The 22,330-nt window shown below is 44.6% G+C and overlaps 1 protein-coding gene across 1 annotated transcript; it reads right to left on the bottom strand.

Moving 5' to 3' along the window:
• Positions 1 to 1,973: 1,973 nt before the first annotated feature.
• Positions 1,974 to 22,062, bottom strand: LOC116503779 (zinc finger protein 253-like). Its single transcript, XM_032210401.1, has 6 exons — positions 21,796 to 22,062; positions 18,384 to 18,976; positions 17,500 to 17,620; positions 14,366 to 14,433; positions 11,357 to 11,486; positions 1,974 to 3,628 (listed from the first exon to the last, which is right to left on the bottom strand). The coding sequence occupies exons 2-6, from the start codon at positions 18,783 to 18,785 to the stop codon at positions 2,409 to 2,411; spliced, it is 1,941 nt and encodes a 646-aa protein (XP_032066292.1). The 5' UTR covers positions 18,786 to 18,976; positions 21,796 to 22,062; the 3' UTR covers positions 1,974 to 2,408.
• Between the last annotated feature and the right edge of the window lie 268 nt (positions 22,063 to 22,330).

Here is a 22,330-nt window from a genome sequence, read left to right as displayed (position 1 = left end):
TGAGGACCCAGACTGTGGGGGGCGATATGCTGACTCTTAAACTGCTTAGAGAGGGCTGAAAGCCCTATGAAGCGGTATATAAGTCTAACTGCTATTGCTATTGCTGTCTTACTTTTATATTCTGATTCACTTTATGTCCCGCCTTATTCCCATAGTCCCCAAATTGTTAGAAAGAAATCTTATTGTTCCCAAGCTGGAAATAAAATACCCAGGCAGCTGCTTGAAAGACAAATGAGGTTTATGTAACATCTGGAGCCAATGTGCCAAGTTTTCCCTGACTTTTCTATGGATAAACCTTGCTTTTGTTTTGTGAAGATGAGCAAAGGAATTCAGAGACAGTATTAAAAGCAGGGCTCATCGGTTTAAGATGCTGAACTTTTTATCTGGAAAGATGACAGTCTGGGTTCAAGACCTGAGTGCCATGTGGTCTTTTTAAAGAGAGGGTGGTCAGTTGAGCCAAGTAATCAGCAACTTTCATCATAAGTTACTTTTTTTCTGAGAAAACGTACACTGGATAGCAGTAGCACTTAGATTTATAAACTGCTTCACAGTGCTTTACAGCCCTCTCTAAGCGGTTTTACAGAGTCAGCATATTTTCCCCAACAATCTGGGTCTTCATTTAACCAACCTTGGAAGGATGGAAGGCTGAGTCAACCTTCCATTCTGGTGAGATTTGAACTGCCAATTTACAGGCAGCCTGCAATACTGCACTCTAACCACTGCACCACCATGGCTCACTGTGCCACTGCAGATCAATCACTGATAGTTCAAACTCCCTTCTAAATCAGAGAATCTCAGTTTTGGATTGAATTCCTAAAGGCCTATGGGACTGGACTTCAACCCAACCTCCCCGATGCAACCATGGCTTCGTCATTAAGTGAGGAATATTATTGGGGATCTAGGGAAGGAAACCTTTTATCTCTTACTTTATAGCTCTGGAATACTGCCTGGATTCCTGTCCTGTTCTGCAGGAGCAAAAGATGCATTTAAAAAGAAAGAACAAAGCGCCAAAATTATAAAACAATTCTGGAGACTGGTCCTTAAAAGAATGAAAGCCAAGAGACCTTTATTCAGGAAATTACATGATGACAGCAAAGTTGAGTTTGCCAATCGGTGGTTTAAAACCGGCATGTGTTTTTGTCATCCCAAGAGATGAGGACGGCAGAAGACTAAATAAAAGAGAACAGAAAGTTTTGACAGTCCTTGTAATTAATGTCCAATGACAGAGATTTAACAGATGAACAGAGTTGGAAGGGACCTTGTAGGTCATCTAGTCCAACCCCCTGCCCAAGGAGGAGATCCTACACTATTTTTGACAAATGGCAATCCAATCTCTTCTTGAAAGTCTCAAGTGATGAAGCTCCCACAACTTCTGAAGGCAAGCTGTTCCATTGGTGAGATTGTTCTGTCAGAAAATTTCTCTTTCTAGGTTGAATCTCTCCTTGATCAGTTTCTATCTATTATTTCTTGTCTGGCCTTTGGGTGTCTTGGAAAATAGCTTGACCTCCTCCTCTCTGTGGCAGCCCTCAAATACTGGAACATTGCTATCATGTCTCTCCTAGACCTTCTCTTCCCTAGACTAAACATACCGAGTACTTGCAACCATTCATCATGTTTTAGCCTTAAGTCCCCTAATCATCTTGGGTGCTCTTCTCTGCACTTTTCGTAGAGTCTCAACATCTTTATTATAATATGGTGACCAAAACTGGATGCAGTACTCTAGGTGTGGTCTTACTAAGGCTTTATAGAGTGGTATTAGTACCTCACTTAATCTTGATTGTATCCCTCTGTTAATGCAGCTTAGGCATTAACTAAACTGCCGCTGCTTTTTTTGGCTCCCACTGCACACTGCTGGCTCATATTTAACTGGTTGTCCACGAAGACTCCAAGATCCCTCTCACAGTTACTGCTATTAAGCCTGGTTTCACCTAGTTTATATGTGTACTTTGGGTTTTTCTTGCCTAAATGTAAGATTTCACTTTTCTCTACATTGAATTTCATTTTGTTAGATAGGGCCCAGTGTTCAAGTCTGTCAAGATCCAACTGGATCTTGCGCCTACCTTCTAGGGTGTAAATAGAGCTAAATAGATGTAAATAGAGCTATAAAAAGAGCAAAATCAAGGGACAAAGACATTGTTATGTCACTATGTTAAGTGCTTATATTAAGTGGCCAATAAATTGAGAGATGCAAAATGCGAAAGGTTCCAAGGTGCATATTTTAAGAAAGACTAGATGAGTAGACTCTATAACAAATGCTCCACATTGCTCAAGAACTCAGTTGTATTTATTCTCCATTCTCTTCAGAATCCCGATTCCATCTTCTCTCCCATTCATTCCCTAACATTTCATTTTCGCACAGTAATAAATATACCTCAGGACCATAGAGTCCAAAAGTTTCGACAATTTGTTTATACCGTTCTACTCTTTTTCTTTTTATGCGTTTCCCTCAAGTGAATTTTTCTATGCTCATAAAGGGATTGATGTTGAGTAAATCCCTTTCCACACACCGGACAGATGTATGATTTTTTCCCAGTGTGGATCCTTTGATGGGAAGTGAGGGAACTTGACACAGTGAAACATCTTCCACACTCCGCGCATTTATAGGGCTTCTCCCCAGTGTGGATTCTGTTATGTTCAGTAAAATGATGTTTTTCACTAAAGGTCTTTCCACATTCCTTGCATGCATACGGTTTCTCCCCAGTGTGAATCCTTTTATGGGAAGGGAGGTGTTTTGCCGAACGGAAACTTTTTCCGCATTCCGTGCATTTATACGGTTTCTCCCCGGTGTGGATCCGGTTATGTACAATATATTGACATTTTTGCCTGAAACTCTTCGCGCAGTTCTTGCATTCATAGGGTTTCTCGCCAGTGTGGATCATTTTATGGGCAGCAAGAGAACTTGAAGCTCTGAAACTCTTCCCACACTCCGGGCATTTATATGGTTTTTCCCCGGTATGGATCCTTTTATGGGAAGTGAGGCAACTTGAATTAGTGAAGCGTTTCCCACAGTCCGTGCATTTATACGGTTTCTCTCCGGTGTGGTTTCGGTTATGTACAGTGTACTGATATTTTTGACTGAAGGTCTTTCCACACTTGGGACATTCGTAGGGTTTCTCGCCTGTGTGAATCTTATTATGGGATGTGAGGCTTTGTGCAAAACGGAAGCTCTTTCCACACTCCTTGCATTCGTAGGGTTTTTCTCCTGTGTGGATCCTTTTATGAGAAGTGAGATAACTTGAATTCCTGAAGCTCTTTCCACACTCCAGGCATTTATATGGTTTTTCTCCTTGTATTCTCTGAGGCAACATAACTGAGGTGGTCTTTCTGGAACGTTTTCCATGTTCGTTTTGTTTCCCTGCAGTGTGGCTTTTGCAGCAGTCGCATAATTCTGATTCATCTGCAGGTATTTTTCCACACTCCGGCCAAGCCTCTGTTTCTGGGTGATGGTACTTACTCAAGAAGTCATTGACATCTACATGTGGTAAAGTAGAGCATTTTCCCAGCTCCCCCTTTAACTGTTTCTCCTCAGAACTTTGCTTTCCAAAAAATGTCTTGGTATCGTTCATCTTATCTTTTGGCAATGGTGCTGCTGCTTCATGGCCGGAACCCAGCATCTCCCATTCATCCTCTGCTCGGAACAGAAAAAGAAAAGAAAAGAAAGAAAAGTTATTACAAACTGAGGAGCAAACGAGATCAACCGTCATTGTTGCATCTTTCAAAAACGTCATCAAAAAAGCACAACAAAGAATGTTCTTTCTGCGCCAGCTCAGGAAGCTCAAACTTCCCAAGGAGCTTCTAATACAGTTCTACAGAGGAATTATTCAGTCTGTCATCTGCACCTCCATAACTGTCTGGTTTGTTTCTGCAACCCAACAAGTTTCAAGTTTAATTTTATTTATTGGTCGCCCAATCCCGGAGGACTCCGGGTGGCTTACAGAGAGGGGAAAGAAAGGAAAACAAAAGAAAATAAAAAATTAAACAGACAAGTTAAAAAACAACATAGATACATTCATTTCAGTCGGGGCTGGACCTCAACAATGAGGTCAACAGCCCCAGGCCTGCCAGAATAGCTAGGTCTTGACAGCTTTTCTGAAGGCCATGAGAGTGGGTGAGGTCCGGATTTCCGGGGGTAGTTAGTTCCAAAGGGTCGGTGCAGCCACAGAGAAGACTCTCCTCCGGGGAGCCGCCAGCCGACATTGTCTGGCTGACGGCATCTGAAGGAGGCCCACCCTGTGGGATCTTACCGGCCGTTGGGAGGAGTGTGGCAGTAGGCGGTCTTGCAGGTATGCTGGTCCTAAGCCATGCAGGGCCAACACCTTGAATTGCGTCTGGAGACCAAAAGGTAGCCAATGCAGATCGCGGAGGATAGGTGTGACATGGGTGTACCTAGGTACACCCAATATCACTCGCGCGGCTGCATTCTGGACTAGTTGCAGTCTCCGAATGCTTTTCAAGGGTATCCCCATGTAGACCGCATTGCAGTAATCCAGCCTTGAGGTGACTAGGGCATGAGTGACGGTCTGGAGTGCCTCCCAATCCAAGTAGGGCCGCAATTGATGCACCAGGCGAACCTGGGCAAAGGCTCCCCTGGTCACAGCCGACAGATGGTGTTCCAGTGTCAGCTGTGAATCCAGGAGGACCCCCAAATTGCGTGCCCTCTCTGAGGGGTGTAAGTTTTCGCCCCCCAGGATCAAGGATGGACTATCTGGGCTGTCCTTCGGGGGGAACATCCATAGCCACTCGGTCTTGTCGGGATTGAGCATGAGTTTGTTTACCCCCATCCAGATCCTAACAGCCTCCAGACACTGACACATCACATCCGCCGCTACACTGAGCTAGCAGGGGGCAGAGAGATATAATTGTGTATCATCAGCATACTGATGATACTTAGCCCCGTGCTGTCGAATGATCTCGCCCAGCGGTTTCATGTAGATATTAAATAGGAGGGGTGACAAGACCGAACCCTGCGGCACTCCACATTTAAGGGGCCTAGGGGGTCGACCTCTGTTGCCCGACCAACACCGACTGCGACCTGTCAGAGAGGTAAGAGGAGAACCACCGTAGAACGGTGCCTCCCACTCCCACCTCCTCTAACCGTCGCAGAAGGATACCATGGTCGATGGTATCGAAAGCCACTGAGAGGTCAAGAAGCACCAGGATAAAGGAATGTCCTCTATCCCTGGCCCGCCAGAGATCATCGGTCAGTGCGACCAAAGCGGTTTCTGTGCTGTATCCAGGCCTGAAGCCAGACTGAAAGGAGTCTAGATAATCTGCTTCATTCAAGGTCCGTCGGAGTTGAAGCGCCACTACCTTGTCAACAACCTTTCCCAGAAAAAGGTTGGAGACAGGACAATAGTTCTTAAAAATAGCTGGGTCCAGAGAAGGCTTCTTAAGGAGGGGCCTTTCCACCGCTTCCTTAAGTGGCTGCAGGAAAGACCCCTCCTGTAAAGGTGCGTTCTTAATCATCTGGAGCCAGCCTCGTGTTACCTCCCTGCTGGTCGAGACCAGCCAGGAGGGCACGGGTCCAATAAACAAGTGGAGGCACTCATCGCTCCCATGGCCTTGTCCACTTCCTCAAGGGTGACAAACTCGAACTCATCCCAGCAAATCTGACAAGACCCTCCCTCGGCATCTCAGCTGGTGCTGCCCAAGTAGAGTCCAGATCTGCCCGAATCTGAGTGATTTTATCTGACAGAAACTGAACAAACTCCTCAGCTCTTCCCTGCAGTGGTTCCCCCACCTCCTCACCTTTTAGGAGGGAGCGGGTCACCCTAAACAGGGTGGCTGGGCGGGATTCCGCGGATGCAATAAGAGTGGAAAAATATGTACATTTTGCTGCCCGTATCACCACTAAGTAAGTCCTAATAAAGGCTCTTAAGAGTGTTTGGTCAGATTCGGAGTTACCGGCCCTCCAGCGTCACTCTAGGCGTCTCTTTTGGTGCTTCATCTCCCGGAGTTCCTCGGTGAACCAAGGTGTCCTCCTGGATCCACTGCCACGGAGAGGCCGCAAAGGTGCAATCCGATCCAGAGCCTCAGCCACTGCAACATTCCAGGCCGCGACTAAGGCCTCTGTCGGGTTGTGGGCAAGGGAGTCAGGTATCCCTCCAAGCTCCTTCTGAAATCCTTCTGGATCCATCAGGTGCCTGGGGCGGAACCACTTAATCGGCTCCACCTCCCTGCAATGGGGGAGTAGCATCCTAAAGTCAAGCCTTAGCAGGAAGTGATCTGACCATGACAAGGGCGAGATCTCTATTCCCCTTAATTCAAGATCACATCTCCACTGCCCCGAGAGAAATGCAAGGTCGAGTGTGTGTCCCGCTCTATGGGTTGGACCCTGAACTACTTAGGTCAAGTCCATGGTTGTCATGGAAGCCATGAACTCCTACGCTCCATCAGAGTGTTCACCCAGGGATGGCAGGTTAAAGTCCCCCAGAACCGCCAACCCGGCTACCGCCTCTAGGAGCGCAGGCAGGGCCGTTGTGATGCAACTGGGAGGTAGGTACATCAAAAACAAGCCCACTTGAACCCCTAGGTCCAACTTCAGGAGAAGAGACTCACACCCCACAATCTCTGGGGCAGGGATCCTGTGAGGAGCTAATGACCTTCGGATAATAACTGCCACTCCCCCATCCCTTCACTTGTGTTGCAGTTGGTGTAGCACCTGGAACCCATCTGGGCACATTTCCGTGAGGGGGACTCCTCCCTCTTGGCCCAGCCAGGTTTCAGTTATACATGCCAGGTCTGCCTCCCTGTCTAAAATTAAGTCCCGGACAAGGAGAGCTTTATTTACTACAGACCTGGCATTTAGCAGCAGCAACCTGAGACCAGGGCCCTGATCTCCTCTGCCACCAGGCCCTTGAGTTGAACCAGTAGGGCCAGAACAAGGAATCGCTGTAAGGTAGCGAGTCCTTCTTCCCCGGTAATGGCCAGCCCTACATCTCCCATCATATCTGTCCCTCCCAGTCGTAACCGAAATGATCCAACCCTCCCCCGTCACCGTAGACCCACCCACCACCCATGGCACCCATTCTTCCCAACAGGCCGCGCTCAGCATTCATACCAGGACGGGGGGTGAGTCTGGGACCCCATCCACTTCTGCATCTGCACTCAGTGGAGGGGGCTTCAGGTCGCCCACCCGATCCTATCATACACAATACACAGCCACTCTCCTCATACACCCCCACAACAATAGTTAAAATACAGAGTAATAATATAAAAGGTTAATCAAATATAAAAGTTAAAAGTGGGAACACACACTCACCCATTCATACAACATTCCCTCAACAAACAAGATAAGCGCAGTTCTTGACCCGCAAAGCGGTTGCCGCAAATTTAAAATATGTGAAGTTGGTAAAAGTTTGAGAGGGGGGGGGCTCCACGCTATTGATCTTCTTCCCTGCGGAATCCAGAAAAGTACATGAAGTCTGAGAGTCTAAAATGGCTGAGGGGGTTGACGCCAGTTGGGGGGGGGGGAGCAGGCTTCCTGTCCACGTTCTCCTCGTCCCCTGTCCTCTCCTTCTACAGAGGTTGTATAACATGGGATCAAACGTAGAACTATCAGCATGCCAGAGGTCTCCATGGCCGCGGCAACAGGATGGTAAGCAGAGAAATCCCTGAGGACGAAGGCGGGGGCGGCCAGAGGGCGAGGGCAATCGGAGAACACGCTGCCCAAAAGGCAAGCCCACGTCACCCAAAAAGGCAAGCCCAAGATGATAGCGGGTGGCAGGGGCAGACAGCAGCGGGGAGCCGGCTTTGATGTTTAAAGAAGCCAGGTTCACAGCAGCCGGAGTATGGACAAAGGAAACGAAAGTCCGCAGACACAGACTTCAGAGGATAATCAGAACTGCAGAAAAACCAATTACTGCCAACCTGCCTTCCATCGAGGACCTGTACACTGCATGAGTCAAAAAGAAGGCTATGAAAATATTTACAGACCCTTTGCATCCGGGACATAAATTGTTTCAACTTCTACCCTCAAAACGATGCTATAGAGCACTGCACACCAAGACAACTAGACACAAGAACATTTCCCCCCCGAACACCATCACTCCGCCAAACAAATAATTCCCTCACCACTGTCAAACCATTCACTAAGGCTGCATTACTATTACTATTAATCTTCTCATTGTTCTTATCACCCATCTCCTCCCGCTTTTGACTGCAGGACTGTAACTTTGTTGCTTGTATCCTTACGATTTATATTGATATTGATTGTTTCCTGATTGCTTATTTGTACCTATGACCAATGTTCCCTCTAATTTTTTTTCAGTGTGAGCGGAAAAGTATAGTGTGTGAGCTGCACAGTTTCATGCCTGAGCACCTAAGAGAGCCACAGTTTGAACTGCTGTCGCGTCTGCTGGACATTTGCGCAACCTTCCAAGCGTCAAGCGCCAATTGCAAGCGAGGTTTCAGCCCGATGAATGCCAGACATGAAAAGTGCCACTCAGACACTATACTTTTCCGCTCACCCTGAAAAAAAAAGGCTCTCTGCTCAGCTTTTAGATTGTTAGACTGGCTAGAGAGAGACATGGCACCAACAGGGTCCTGGGTCCTGGCATTTTGCAGGCAACCCGTCCTCTCACATTCCTTTGGAATGCAACCCATCACATTTGAATTAGATTTTGCCAATTATCCTATTAAAAGATAACACTATTATTTTAAAATATGACTAACTCAATATTAAAAACTGTAAATATGTAATGCTGATAAATAATAGCAGTAATTGTTATTTAGTATGATTAAAATCAGTATTGATATATCAATATAATATCTATCAAAATTGACAATAAACACTAAAATAACAATACAAATATATAATGTGGAATATAAATGTAATAAATATAATATATAAATGCAACATAAATGTAATAAAATAATTTATCATGAAACTCTCCCCCTTTAAAGTAGTAAGATCAATTAAATAGTCTAGCAAGTTTGGACAATATGCTATATGTTATGTTACTTAAGAATATATATACCTCAGAATCAGATACAACATCCACATCATTTCCAACTGAGTCAATAAAATCATATGCCATGCCAAAACTATTTTAAATAAAGATATGAAATTAATCAAGTATTGAATTTATTTTTCAAAATGAATGTACAATTTTTTTATTATTTAAGTTTTGTACCCTATCTTTTCTAACTAACGTTAACTTTAAAAAGATGTTACATCAGACTACAATACAAGTAATTAAATGAAGACTAAAATAAGTGTTTTGGCATATTGAACTTTTTATATTTCTTTCTTATATTGCTTCCTTAGTTGAGAACTTCCTCCTCAGCTTACTTACGCATTAACTGTTTGTTGCTTTTATGGTTTATTCATTCACTGCTCCATCTTCAGTTTTTTTCACAGGGGGCAGGGCTTCCTTCCTTCCTTCCTTCCTTCCTTCCTTCCTTCCTTCCTTCCTTCCTTCCCTCCCTCCCTCCCTCCCTCCCTCCCTCCCTCCCTCCACTCCTTTGGCCACCAATTTTGATCCAATTCTCTCTCTCTCTCTCTCTCTCTCTCTCTCTCTCTCTCTCTCACACACACACACACACACACACACACACACACACACACACACGTGTTCTTTGGGGGGGGGTTGAATTACTCCGCTTCACTGCGCAAAGTCGGCTCAGCATGTGTTCGGCCCCCACTTATGCCAAATCAAATCCGCGGCCGGCGGGACCAGGGGGTTGCATTTCAAAGCCACCAGTCCTCTTGCTTCTTCTCCTTCACCGGCAAAGCTCCCGCTGGCGCCCCCGCCCATGGCAGCGGCGGTGGTGCCTCCCCCTCCGCTCGGAGCACCTCAGCTGGGCTCTGGGTTACCCCTGCCGCCGCCTCCACCTCCGCCGCTTTCCTACTAGCTCCTGTGGCCTCAAAAGCATGGCAGAGGAGGAAGGGGGAGGGATAACGCGGGAGCCAGCTCAGGTGCTCCGCTTGGAGGGAGAGGCACCACTGCCACTGCCATGGGTGGGGGCGCCAGCGGGAGCTTTGCCGGTGAAGGAGAAGAAGCAAGAGGACTGGCGGCTCATCAAAACAAGTCTGGGGAGGTCCTTTGCGGGCGGCCAGTTCTAGCCGCCTGCAAAGGACATCCCCACGTTTGCTTTGGTAGAAATCTCTGCATGGCAGTTAGAAACTGCTGCACGGGGCTTTCTTTCCACGTGCGCGGCCGTGCAGGCGCGCACCTTAGAGGGAACAGTGCCTATGACTATCATTAAATGTTGTACCTTATGATTCTTGAAGAATGTATCTTATCTTTTTATGTACACTGAGAGCATATGCACCAAAGACAAATTCTTTGTGTGTCCAATCACACTTGGCCAATAAAGAATTCTATTCTATTCTATTCTATTCTATTCTATTGTCCCCCGTTCACTCAGGTCTTTTTTTAGCTCTTTAGGTGATTCTTCTGCCTGTGTCTTATCAGGGTATGTTCCAAACACGAGGCCAGGCCTGGTATCAGGTTGATATAAGATCTGACATTGGGGCCTGTCTTGTCCTCCATGCTGCAGAACGAAAACCGGAGGTTTTTTTGGATAAGATCATTTAAAGGGCTCCTTGGTGTTCTCTGAGCTTGGGTGTTTTATTTGCAGACATTTCATTACCCAGATGGTTGGGGGCAAGAGGCTGACTCTGTAAATCGCTTAGAGAGGACTGTAAGAACACTGTGAAGCGGTATATAAGTCTAAGTGCTATTGCTACCCAACCTAAATAACATCATTTGAATGCTAGCAAGGAGTGGGGTTTGCTCTCACTCTTCACTGATACTGATGATGTTACCTAGTTTGAGTAATGAGACGTCTGCAAGAAAACAAGCAAGCTCAGAGAACACCAAGGAGCCCTCATTTCAACTGTGAGCTACAAATATTCTCCTTTATTAAGATAATTTGGACTTTTGTGATGGGGCACCATCAGGTCTACTGACTATGGAGATTCTCAGTCATCCAGGTCATGTTTGCTTTTTCAAGAGGCAACTGGACTCCCCATCCTGTCAGAGCTGAAGAAGCTTCTTGGATGAGAAGTGAAATGTCGTCAAAGAAAAACCTCGGAGTTTTGATTAGTTTGGGGTTGTCACTTAGAACGCAGACAGAAGCTTCTTCAGTTCTGACTGAATGGTAGAGAATGGAAGGATTTGGAAGGAATGGGATGGAAGATAAATCCTTCCATGCTCCACCATTCAGTCAGAACCGAAAAAGCTTCTTGGCTGAGAAGCAAAACTTCTTCAAGGAAAAACAAAGAAAGTCCAGTTGCCTTTTGGAAAAAAAACACCTTGGGGACACGTGGTTAGAAATGTTTTTAATATGAAACTGCTGACGGCATTTAATCACAAAACTCTCTGACTGGGGAGCAAACCAACTTACTTACCCAGTGAGGCTACATTCCTATAGTTTTCCATCATGACTTCCCAATGCAGTGCTTTTTGGTCCGGATCCAGCACAGACCACTCCTCCTCGGAGAAATACACCGCAACCTCCTTGAAGGACACAAGACCATCCTTAACAAGGAAACAAAGAAACCAAATAGGGTCAATAAGGTTTTGTCAGGTCTATTCCATTATGTACACATCCCCAAGGCAAAGATATACACTAAGTTACATGACTGTGCTTGGTAAGATTCCAAGGTACAGGTGAAGAAATAGATAGGCTTTGAATGAAGAAATAGTTCAGGCAAGTTTAATCAACTTGATTGACAAGACTTTTGGTAAGACTTTCAGTGCCTTTCAGTGAAAGTAATCCTAGTTTCCTTATGAATCTATCTATTTCTCTATCTCTCCACCTCATTTCTATCCATCCATCCAATCTATGTCTGTCTCTATCTACCTATCATCCATCCATCCACTATCATATCTATCTCTGTCTCTTTCATCTACCCATCCATCCATCCAATCTATGTCTGTCTCTATCTACCTATCATCCATCCATCAGGGGGGCATTTGCCCAGGTTCGCCTGGTCCGCCAGTTGCGGCCCTACCTAGATCGGGGGGCCCTCACAACAGTCACTCGAGCCCTTGTGATCTCTAGACTGGAATACTGCAATGGGCTCTACATGGGGTTGCCCCTGAAGTGCATCCGGCGACTACAGCTAGTCCAAAATGCAGCCGCGCGAGTGATAGTGGGCGCACCTCGGTTCGCCCACGTTACACCTGTCCTCCGCGAGCTGCACTGGCTGCCTGTTGGTCTCCGGGTGCGCTTCAGGATAATGATGACCATCTTTAAAGCACTCCATGGTAGTGGATCTGGGTACTTGAGAGACCGCCTTCTGCCGATTACCTCCCTAAATCGACCAATCAGATCGCACAGACTGGGCCTCCTCCGAATTCCATCTGCCAGTCAATGTCGACTGGCGACCACACGGAGGAGAGCCTTTTCTGTTGCTGCCCCGACCCTATGGAACGAGCTCCCCATGGAGATCCGCACCCTCACCACGATCCAGACCTTCCGCGCAGCCCTCAAGATCTGGCTCTCCCAGCAGGCCTGGGGATAGGCTTCTAATTACCCGCCCGAGTGTTTGATTGCTGAATGAAAGTTGTGTTTTATTATTTTTCTTTTGTTCACAAAGTGTTTGTTTTGACCTTGCACTTCCCCTCCCCTGTGGTTGTAAGCCGCCCTGAGTCCCCTCAGGGAAAAGGGCGGCATATAAATCCCAATAATCAAAATCAAAATCAATCAAATCATCATCTGTCTGTCTCTATCATTTACCTATTATCCATCCATCATATTTATGTATGACCCTATCTACCTATCATCCATCCATCATTCTATCTATCTGTCTGTCTCTATCATCTACCTATCATCCATCCATCCTATCTCTCTCTCTGTCTCTATCATCTACCTATCATCCATCCATCCATCCATCCATCCATCCATCCATCCATCCATCCATCCATCCATCCTATCTCTGTCTGTCTCTATTATCTACCTGTCATCCATCATATCTATCTGTCTATCTCTATCATCTATCTATTATCCATCCATGCATCCATGCATCCATGCATCCATGCATCCATCATCTCTCTCCTCCCCCCTCTCTCCCTCCCTCTTTTCCATCTCTTATTTTTGACTGAGCCATTGGCTGAGCTGAAGATGAGAAAGCAGAGAAAAATTTCTGGGATTGAAGGAAATTTTACAAAGCATGATAGTTCGACCTCCAAATCCAGACACAAATCAGAGGATTAGAAATTACTTTGCAAGATAAAAGTGCATTGGTCTCATGCATGACCATTTTTATTTAAGAGTTTTAAAAAAAAACTGGCTACCCTCATTGGATTTTAATCTCCTCCTTTATCTTTTCATCTGAGGTTTTTATTTTCCTTTCACAGGTTATACAGGCTTTTAAAAATTGGCATTGCACTAAATGAGCATTTATGCATTTTTGACCAACCTTGCACAATTCTGAGTCGAAGAATTACAAAAAGAATAGTTGCAGTTTAGCACTTGCTATCATTATATTCTTATCTTTTGAAAGACTCTTTAAAAAGTTAGTGTGTGTAAAGTAATAGTAGCAATGGATGGAAACTAATCAAGGAGAGAAGCAATCTAGAACTAAGGAGAAATTTTCCTGACAGTTAGAACAATTAATCAGAGGAACAACTTCCCTCCAGAATGCTCGAACACTAGAAGTTTTTAAGAAGAGATTGGATAACAATTTGTCTGAAGTGGTATAGGGCTTTCTTCCTAAGCAAGGGATTGGACTAGAAGACCTCCAGGGTCCCTTCCAACTCTGTTATTCTAATTCTAAAGTAGAGAAAGTAACTAGAAGAAGTGGAATTAGATACTGGCCTTAAAATAAAGATTTCTTAATACTGTGTGAACTCAAGGTTGAATTTACAAACCACTGTAACCCAACAACAGACTTTAGAGGGGCCTAAGCTGACGGAGATAAATGTGAATCTTCTATTCCCCATACTATGTCGCTCAGGAATATCAAAATATCCACGTCAGAACAAGAAAGATTTATAGAATCATAAAATACCTGAATTGGAAGGGGCATTGGAGGTCTTCCAGTCCAATCCTCTGCTTGAGCAGGAGTTCCACTGATTAATTGTTCTCACTGTCAGGAAATTTCTCCTTAATTCTTGGATATCTCTTAATAATTTTCCATCTGTTACTTCTTGCCTGCCTTTAAGTGCTCTGGAGAATAGTACAACCCCCTCTTCTCTATTGCAGTGCCTCAATTATTGGAAGACTGCTATCATGTCATCAGTAATCTTGCTGTTCGCTAGACTAGACACACCTAGTTCCCACAACCTAATGACCTTTATTGCTCTTTCTGCACTTTTTTAGAGTATGGAAGGAGAGAGTGCTCTGTATATTACCATGACTTCCTGAAGGAAAGGGAGAATATGAATCTAATGAATGAATTTTCTCCTCTTACTTGAGCTGGAGATCCAACCACTGTTTCAGTTGCACCATATAGAGCAGACAACTCCATCTGTATTTTCCCTGTGAGGAAAAACCAGAATTTTAAAAAAGCATTATTAACAACACAGGAAGGGCTTCGGGGGGAGGAGCCTGCCGCCGTCGGGAGCTCAACGAAGCTCCTGTCAGGATTCTGGTTCGTATATCTTATAAGATCTATAGATATCTCCCCTTTCTGGCAGAAAGGGGCAGGGAGAAGGTCAGTCGTTAGGATCTCTTTGTAATTCATAGCTTTTTTTTGCTGTGAATGGAGAAGAGGTTCAACATTAGCTGAGCCTTTACTCCGGCCAGTTTTCCGCGCTGCCTTTTTTGCAGCCCTAGGCAGATTGCCCCCCCCCCAGGACAAAGCTAAGCTATTTAAAAGTCAATCCGGGCGGGGACCATTCCTGAGGAATTTCTTCTATTACTATCTAAAATACCAGCTTCAATTTCGCAAAAGGCTCCCTTTCTTTTTTAGCTGCGTCACAAGATGGCGATCTCGTAGCTTTTGTGTTTGATGTGGCGTACTTAGTCAGCCCTACCCTCCTGAAGGCTTCTCCGTACTAATTGCTAAAAGATTAACTGAGGGGAGCAGAGACTTTGATTTTTGGCTCGCTTGATTGCTTGTCTTTTATTTTTACTCTGGAATGGCTCCCAAATCTAAACAGAAGCGCTTCCTTAATAACATATCTCCAAAAACTGCTATGAAGCCGCTACCCTTGCCTCCTACACCCTCCACGGGAGATTTGTTAACACAAGAATTTCTTCTCAAAACGCTTAATGATTTCAGACAGGAAATTAATCAACTGATATTGGATTTATGTGATCAATTTGATGCTAAAATTGCTCAGGCAAAGAAGGATATGATCGGAGTAATGACAGTCATGACAGATTATATTGCTGAAGCGGAGGACAAATTGGAACTTTTGGAAGAAACTAATCTTAATTTGATATCCAAAATTCAAACGTTACAACAGGAAATTGAAAATGCTCAAAAACAACTTGTCATGATAAATTATAATAAGACTGCCTTTGCAATAAGAGTTAGAGGATTGCGTGAAAACCAACAGGAGAATTTGAAACAGATCTTCTTTGAGGCTTTCAGCCGCTTGGTGGGAAGTCCGGGATTTAACTTTGATTGGCAGATTCAAAGAATTTACCGCCAGAATTCGTGGGTAGCAAAACAGCGACAGCTTCCGAGGGACATAATTATATACTTTACCACAAGGGAATCCAGAAATGAGATAATACAGAGGCTTTACAGCAAGAGGTTGAGAATTGATGGACAGGACTTGATTGTTTTTAAAGAGTTACCATCTCAAATATTAAGAACAAGGAGAGAGTACGCTTTCTTAACCGAAGAACTCAGAAATTCTCAGATTCCATACAAATGGGAAGTCCCAGCTGGTATTACAGTTACATTTGGCAACCAAAAACACCGCATTAATTCTGTCTGTGAAGCCCGAGAATTTTACTATGAGACCCTGAAGGCGGGACTTCCTGATTCATCCGGACCTGGAGAGAGACAAGGAGAAGGAGAAGACAAACAGCGAGACACGTGGCTACAAGGCGGAGGGTGTTGCTTTCCTCTTCCGGAAGGGCAGAAGACTAAAGAATAAAGACTTAGCGATGTTCTTAAAGCTTTATGATTTCCGTCTGGGATAAAATGGAAAAGTTGTATATCGATGATGAGACATGGAGACTGAAAGAAGCGTTGCTGATTGTGGACACATATTGTATATAAGATTTGTCTGAACTCTAACTCAAATTGCGCATGAATTATTTTCCTAGGCGAGGAGAGCGGAGATTGCGATCTTTTTGAGTTGTGGTCTGGGACGAACGGAGTTGGGAGGCGCGTGGGAGAGGGAAGGGTAGCGAAAGCTTAATTAGACTACCTGGGGCTAGAATGCAAGCTGATGTTTGTTTGAGTTGCTATTTCAATATAAGGTCAAGAAAGATTGGTCGGAGAGTCTTCAGGAAAGTGGAGTAAATATGGGAGGAGCAATGGATGCGGATAAAATATATATGTGGATATGGATAAAGGCAGGGTGGAAGGTAAAAAAATTTACATGTGGAGGTGGGTAAGGATAGAAAGGGAGGTATTGGAAATGAAAAATGAAAGAAGTACTTGAGTTTAATGGTTTTATAGAAAGGTTTGGATATTCGGATAAAAAAGAGATAAATTAAAGGTCTGAATAGATAGACAAAGCAATGAGACTTTTAGTTGGGGAATCCTAATTGATCAACTTACCTGGCTCTAATACAGTTTGAAACCCTGCAAGTAGTAAAATAACCGAAATTTGGAATGAGCTACATTGTTTAAGATTTACAGATAATGGGAAGCTGTGTTAACGTAGTGGGTTTATTGATCCTTCTTGTTTCTCCTTTCTTTTTGTGTGTGTGTGTGTTTTTTTTTTATTTTGTATTTTTTACTATTCTCTTTTTTTTTCTTTGGCTTTACTTTTATTTTATTTTTTTTAATTTTAAAGTTAGCTGGCCTTATTATACTCAAATGCTTGTTAAAGAATTATGCCGGGTATGGGACCTGCGAAGCCGTAAGGGGGTTAGGGAGGGGGGATTATAGGGGGGAGGGGGGAGGGTGGAATTACAGTTTCAATTCTTAGAACAATAAGAATTCACTTGTATACTGCGGCTCGTTTTTCTTTTTTCTTTTTTTCTTTTTCTCTTTTCTTTTTTTTTAAAAAAAATAAACAAACTGAAATGTACGGATACACCAAAGCGAGGAGAAGAGGGAAAGAGGAGGGAGAAGTAAAGAGGGAGTGAGAGGGAATGTAAGGAGGGTGAGATGGAGGGAGGGGGAGATGTCTGAGGGGGAAGGGAAGTAGAAGAGGGGAATGCTGGAGGGGTGAAATGAAAGTTGGAGGGGGAGAAGAGAGGGTGTATGGGGGAATGAAGTGTCATGTTGGGTTTTTTTTTTTTTTTTCTCGTTTTTTTTTACGCACAGTATATAAGTGATTGTATAAAATGAAAATGAAAATGAAATAAATAAAATGTATTTAAAAGAAAAAAAAAAAAACAACACAGGAAGACATGATTTATGGAAGAGGATAGAGCTTGGAACTTTCTGGAGAACGGAGGACCTACGATTACCTCCCAAAATATCTTGACTTGGATCTGCCAGAGAAGTGCTCCTCAGAATCAGTTCCTGAAGGGGATTTGATGGATTCCTGCTTCCTTCAGGATCTCTGATATCCATTGTGAAGAACTTGAACTAAGAGACGGGAGAAAAGACGAATTAGTGGACATCACACAACACAAAGTGGATTCTTGAAAACCCTCCAGAGTTCAACAGTGAAAAGTAAGCAAGGAATGCCTATTTTTTAAAATAAGTAACGAAACAATATCCTACAAGAATTAGTGAAACATCTCCACACATTATGAGTGCCAGAAATCTCTGGTAGGGAGGGGTGAAAAAGTCAACCATATTCTTTATTCCATTCAACCCATTCTGGGTCCCAAGCAGGGGTGAAATTCAGCAGGTTCTCACAGGTTCGGAGAACTGGCAAATACCACCTCTGGCTGACCCCAGAGTGGGGTGGGAATGGAGATTTTGCAGTATCCTTCACCCAGGATTGGAGTGGGAATGGGGATTCTGCAATATCCTTTTCCTGGAGGGGGGAGGAATGGTGATTTTGCAGTATCCTTCCCCTGTTGTGGGGATGGAATGGGGATTTTGCAGTATCCTTCCCCTGGAGTGGGGAGGGAATGGGGATTTTCCTTCCCCTGGAGTGCAGTGGGAATGGGGATTTTGCCGTGTCCTTCCCCTGCAGAGGGGAAGCAATGGGGATTTTGCAGTATCCTTCCCCTGGAGTGGAGTGGGAATGAGGATTTTGCAGTATCCTTCCCCTGGAGTGGGGAGAGAATGGGGATTTTGCAGTATCCTTCACCTGCCACACCCACCAAGTCAAGCCACAGAACCAGTAGTAAAAAAATAATTTCACCACTTTTCCCATGGTCTCTGGAAGATCTCTCACCTGCTCCTTCTGCTCTTCCGCCTGGAAAAGGCCTTCCACCAGGGCCACTGCCTGGGAGCTAGTCTCTACTCCACACTCCCGCACCCACTTCTCCATCTTCAGGGGCAAAAGAGCCAGGAACTGCTCCAGAACAACCAGGTCCAACATCTGGGCTTTGGTGTGCTTCTCTGCTTTGAACCATTGAGTAAAAAAGTCATGGAGTCGGCTGCAAAGTCCTCGGGGATCTTCAGAAGCCTGGTATTGGATGTTCCTGAAGTTCCAGGACCGAGCTTCTGAAGGGACAATAGTTGTCTTCTCCAGGATCTTCTGCCCAGTTCTTGGCCAGACCTCCCTGCAGTTCCCAGGCTGAACAGTAGAATGACCTCTTCCAGTTCCATCACTCGCTGTCTCCATTCTCTCCATTCTCTTTTTCTTTCTCTCTGTCCTATAATGCAATGCCAAATGGGTCCAAGGAATCTTGTGGCTCTCCAAAACAATTCAAAGGACAGTTTCTGCTGCTGCAGCTCTGTTGATAATTGGACATTCAGCCCTCTTCGGCCAATAGGCAATTTTATCTGTACGTGAAGAGAACAAATGGCTTCCAGTTTGTGCATCTAAGATGGAAAAGAAAAGAAATTCAGAACAGAACAACAGAGTTGGAAGGGACTTTGGAAGTCTTCTAATCCAATCCCTTGCTGAAGCAGGAGACCCTTATACCACTTCAAATAAGTGTTTGTCCAATTTTTTCTTTAAAATGTCCAGTGTTAAAGCACTCACTTCTGGAGGCAAGCCATTCTACTGATTAATTGTTCTGTTAGGAAACTGAAGGACAGATAAGGCAGGCTATATAAGAAATATCATCTAATAAACATTTTAGTAATGATGGTAGTGACAGATTTTATTTTCCTGGGCTCCAAGATCACTGCAGAGGGGAACTGTAGCCAAAAAATTAAAAGACTCTTGCTCCTGGGGAAAAAAGCTATGGCAAGTCCAGACAGCATACTAAAAAGCAGAGACAGCACCCTGCCAACAAAAGTGCCTGTAGTCAAGGCTATGGTTTTCCCAGTTGCAATGTGAATGGAGGCCTTTGAACTCTGGTGCTGGAGAAGACTCCTGCGAGTCCCTTGGATTGCAAGGAAATCAAAGCGGTCAGTCGTAGTGGAGATCAACCCTGACTGCTCTTTAGAAGGCCAGATCCTGAAGATGAAGCATAAATCCTTTGGCCACCAAATGAGAAGGAAGGACTCACTGGAGAAGAGCCTAATGCTGGGAAAGATTGAGGGCAAAAGAAGAAAGGGACGAAGAGATTGAGGTGGCTGGATGGAGTCAATAGATGTGAGCTTAAATGGACTCCAGAGGATGGTAGAGGACAGGAAAGCCTGGAGGAACTTTTTCCATGGGGTCAAGATGGGTCTGACATGACTTCACAACTAACAATTATTGTATTAGTCTTTAACCATCCCTATTCCTAAACTTCCGCTAATGAATGCTTCATGAATGATCTAATACACATTCTATGTGCTAAAGGCCATCTCTATTCCCCACTCTTTGTGACTTTTATCAGCTTCCACAATTCCTCCACAATTCCAGGCTTCCTAGTTTTCTTTGAAGTCTATGCCATAACCTTGCTTTGTTTTGGCAGACAGCCCTTCAGTACTAACACGTCACCTGATCTTAACTTTATCCGAAGAATTAGGAAGGGGTGGATTTAACCACTGAGCAATATTAATCCCCATGGAAGGAAATATTTTTCTGACCGGATATGGCAGCAGTCACCAACTGGTGGCCCGTGAGAACATTTTGGTGGTCCACAGAAAAACTATTTGCATTTTTTATATTGCACTAAATACTATTTATCTTTTTTTTTAATTGTATTGGTGGTCCACGGGATTTAAAATTATGAATTTAGTGATCCCTGAGGTCCGAAAGGTTGGTGATCCCTGGGAAATGGGATTGCAATGGCATTGAGCAGATATGTTGTGTGAGTGTTTGGGACAAGTGGTTGAAAAATACTTCCATCAAAGACTTGGAATGCTGAATAGATGTATTTGGAGCATTTCCTATTTTCTCTCTCTCTCTCTCTCTCTCTTTTCACAAGGGCTTGCTTTTTTAAAACCAAACCTACATTCACCTCCCTGCAGAATCTACACAATGGGTCAAACCCCAAACAAATGAGCAAACCATGAAACAGTTCTAGGCTGCATAAACAGAGGGATAGAAGTGTTAATACCGCTTTATAATGCCTTGGTAAGGCCACCCTTGGAATACTGCATTCAGTTTTGGTCGCCATGATGTAGAAAAGATGTGGAGACTCTAAGAAAAGGCAGAGAAGAGCAACAAAGATGATTAGGGGACTGGAGGCTAAAACATATAAAGAACGGTTGCAGGAACTGGGTATGTCTAGTTTAATGAAAAGAAGGACTAGGGGAGACATGATAGCAGTGTTCCAATATCTCAGGGGTTGCCACAAAGAAGAGGAAATCAAATTATTCTCCAAAGCACCTGAGGGTAGAACAAGAAGCAATGGGTGGAAACTGATCAAGGAGAGAAGCAACTTAGAACTGAGGAGAAATTTCCTGACAGAACAATTAATCAGTGGAACAATTGGCCTCCAGAAGTTGTGAATGCCTCAACACTGGAAGTCTTTAAGAAGATGTTGGATAGATATTTGTCTGAAATGGTATAGGGTTTCCTGCCTAGGCAAGGGGTTGGACTAGAAGACTTCCAAGGTCCCTTCCAACTCTGCTATTGTATTGTATTGTAACGAAAGGAAAAGACATGATCCTGGCTTAGGATGCTCCATTTCTCTTTTTTAAAGATTTATGAGCCTAGCCATACTCTTACACTAAGACAGGTTTGTACAACATGCTGAACCCACATGAGTCAGGCAACAGTAGGAGCCAGGTTCAACCACCAGACTACCTGGAGATGCTGTCCTGCTTCATTCCCCCTCCTAAGACAGGCTGAACTGTGAAGGATCCGGCTCTCTTTGAGCCTCAACCAGCACCAAGTGCGAATCAGGACATCTCCTGCTTGAGATTTACAAGGTAGATCTTCCCTCTCCCTTCATTCTGGCTGTTCCCAGAAAACGGGGTGGGAAGGACTTCCCCAGCCCCTACTTGTTTCCTGGAAATCCCGGGGCTCTTCGGGGGGGGGGGGGGAGAGAACATGTCTGGTCTGGTCTTCTGCTTCTCCACCCCACCCACCCACCCCGCCTGTTGTTTGCATGGAAAGGAGCAGCTGGGGAACATGGGATTTGGACTCTCCCACTGAACTTGGATGAGGACTTGGCATATGTCTCTCCTTCCTCCAGGGTGAGGACCCTCCACTTCCCTTTGCATGGGAACAGATCATCCCTCTCTCCTTCACCTCCCTTAGGGCCACATCTGGCTGTCTCCCCTGCAAGACTTTCCCCGCGTCAATTTTTTTTTACCTGCAGCAACGCTCAGAGTGATGGAGAAAGAGTGCAGTGTCCTAGAGAGGCAACGCTTTGTGATGTCATTCCCTTTTCTCCTCCTCCTCTGGAAAGCCGGCTGCCCCCAATGTGTTCCCTCGGTTTGGCAGCGGTAGCCCTCTGGTGGAATCCGTGTGCAATAGCACGTGCACAGGCAAAGAGGGGAGAAAGGTTGCATTTTCCAGGCGGGCAGAAGGGAAGCAGCTGTCATGTCCTCTCCAAAGGCGTTTTTTTTTTTTTTAATTGGCTTTCTCTACAAGAAAGTGATTATAAATATATATTATCCTTTCCATTATGTACCATATATTATATACATTATATTATAATTATACTATAAAAAGGTAAAGGTTCCTCTCGCACATATGTGCTAGTCGTTCCTGACTCTAGGGGGTGGTGCCCATCTGTTTCAAAGCTGAAGAGGCAGTGCTGTCTGAAGACGTCTCCGTGGTCATGTGGCCGGCATGACTAAATGCCAAAGGCACATGGAACATTGTTACCTTTCCACCAAAACTGG

This window comes from Thamnophis elegans, chromosome 2 (assembly GCF_009769535.1).
Source record: "Thamnophis elegans isolate rThaEle1 chromosome 2, rThaEle1.pri, whole genome shotgun sequence".
Taxonomy (NCBI): Eukaryota; Metazoa; Chordata; class Lepidosauria; order Squamata; family Colubridae; genus Thamnophis; species Thamnophis elegans.
This window is presented reverse-complemented; position numbering and strand designations above follow the sequence as displayed.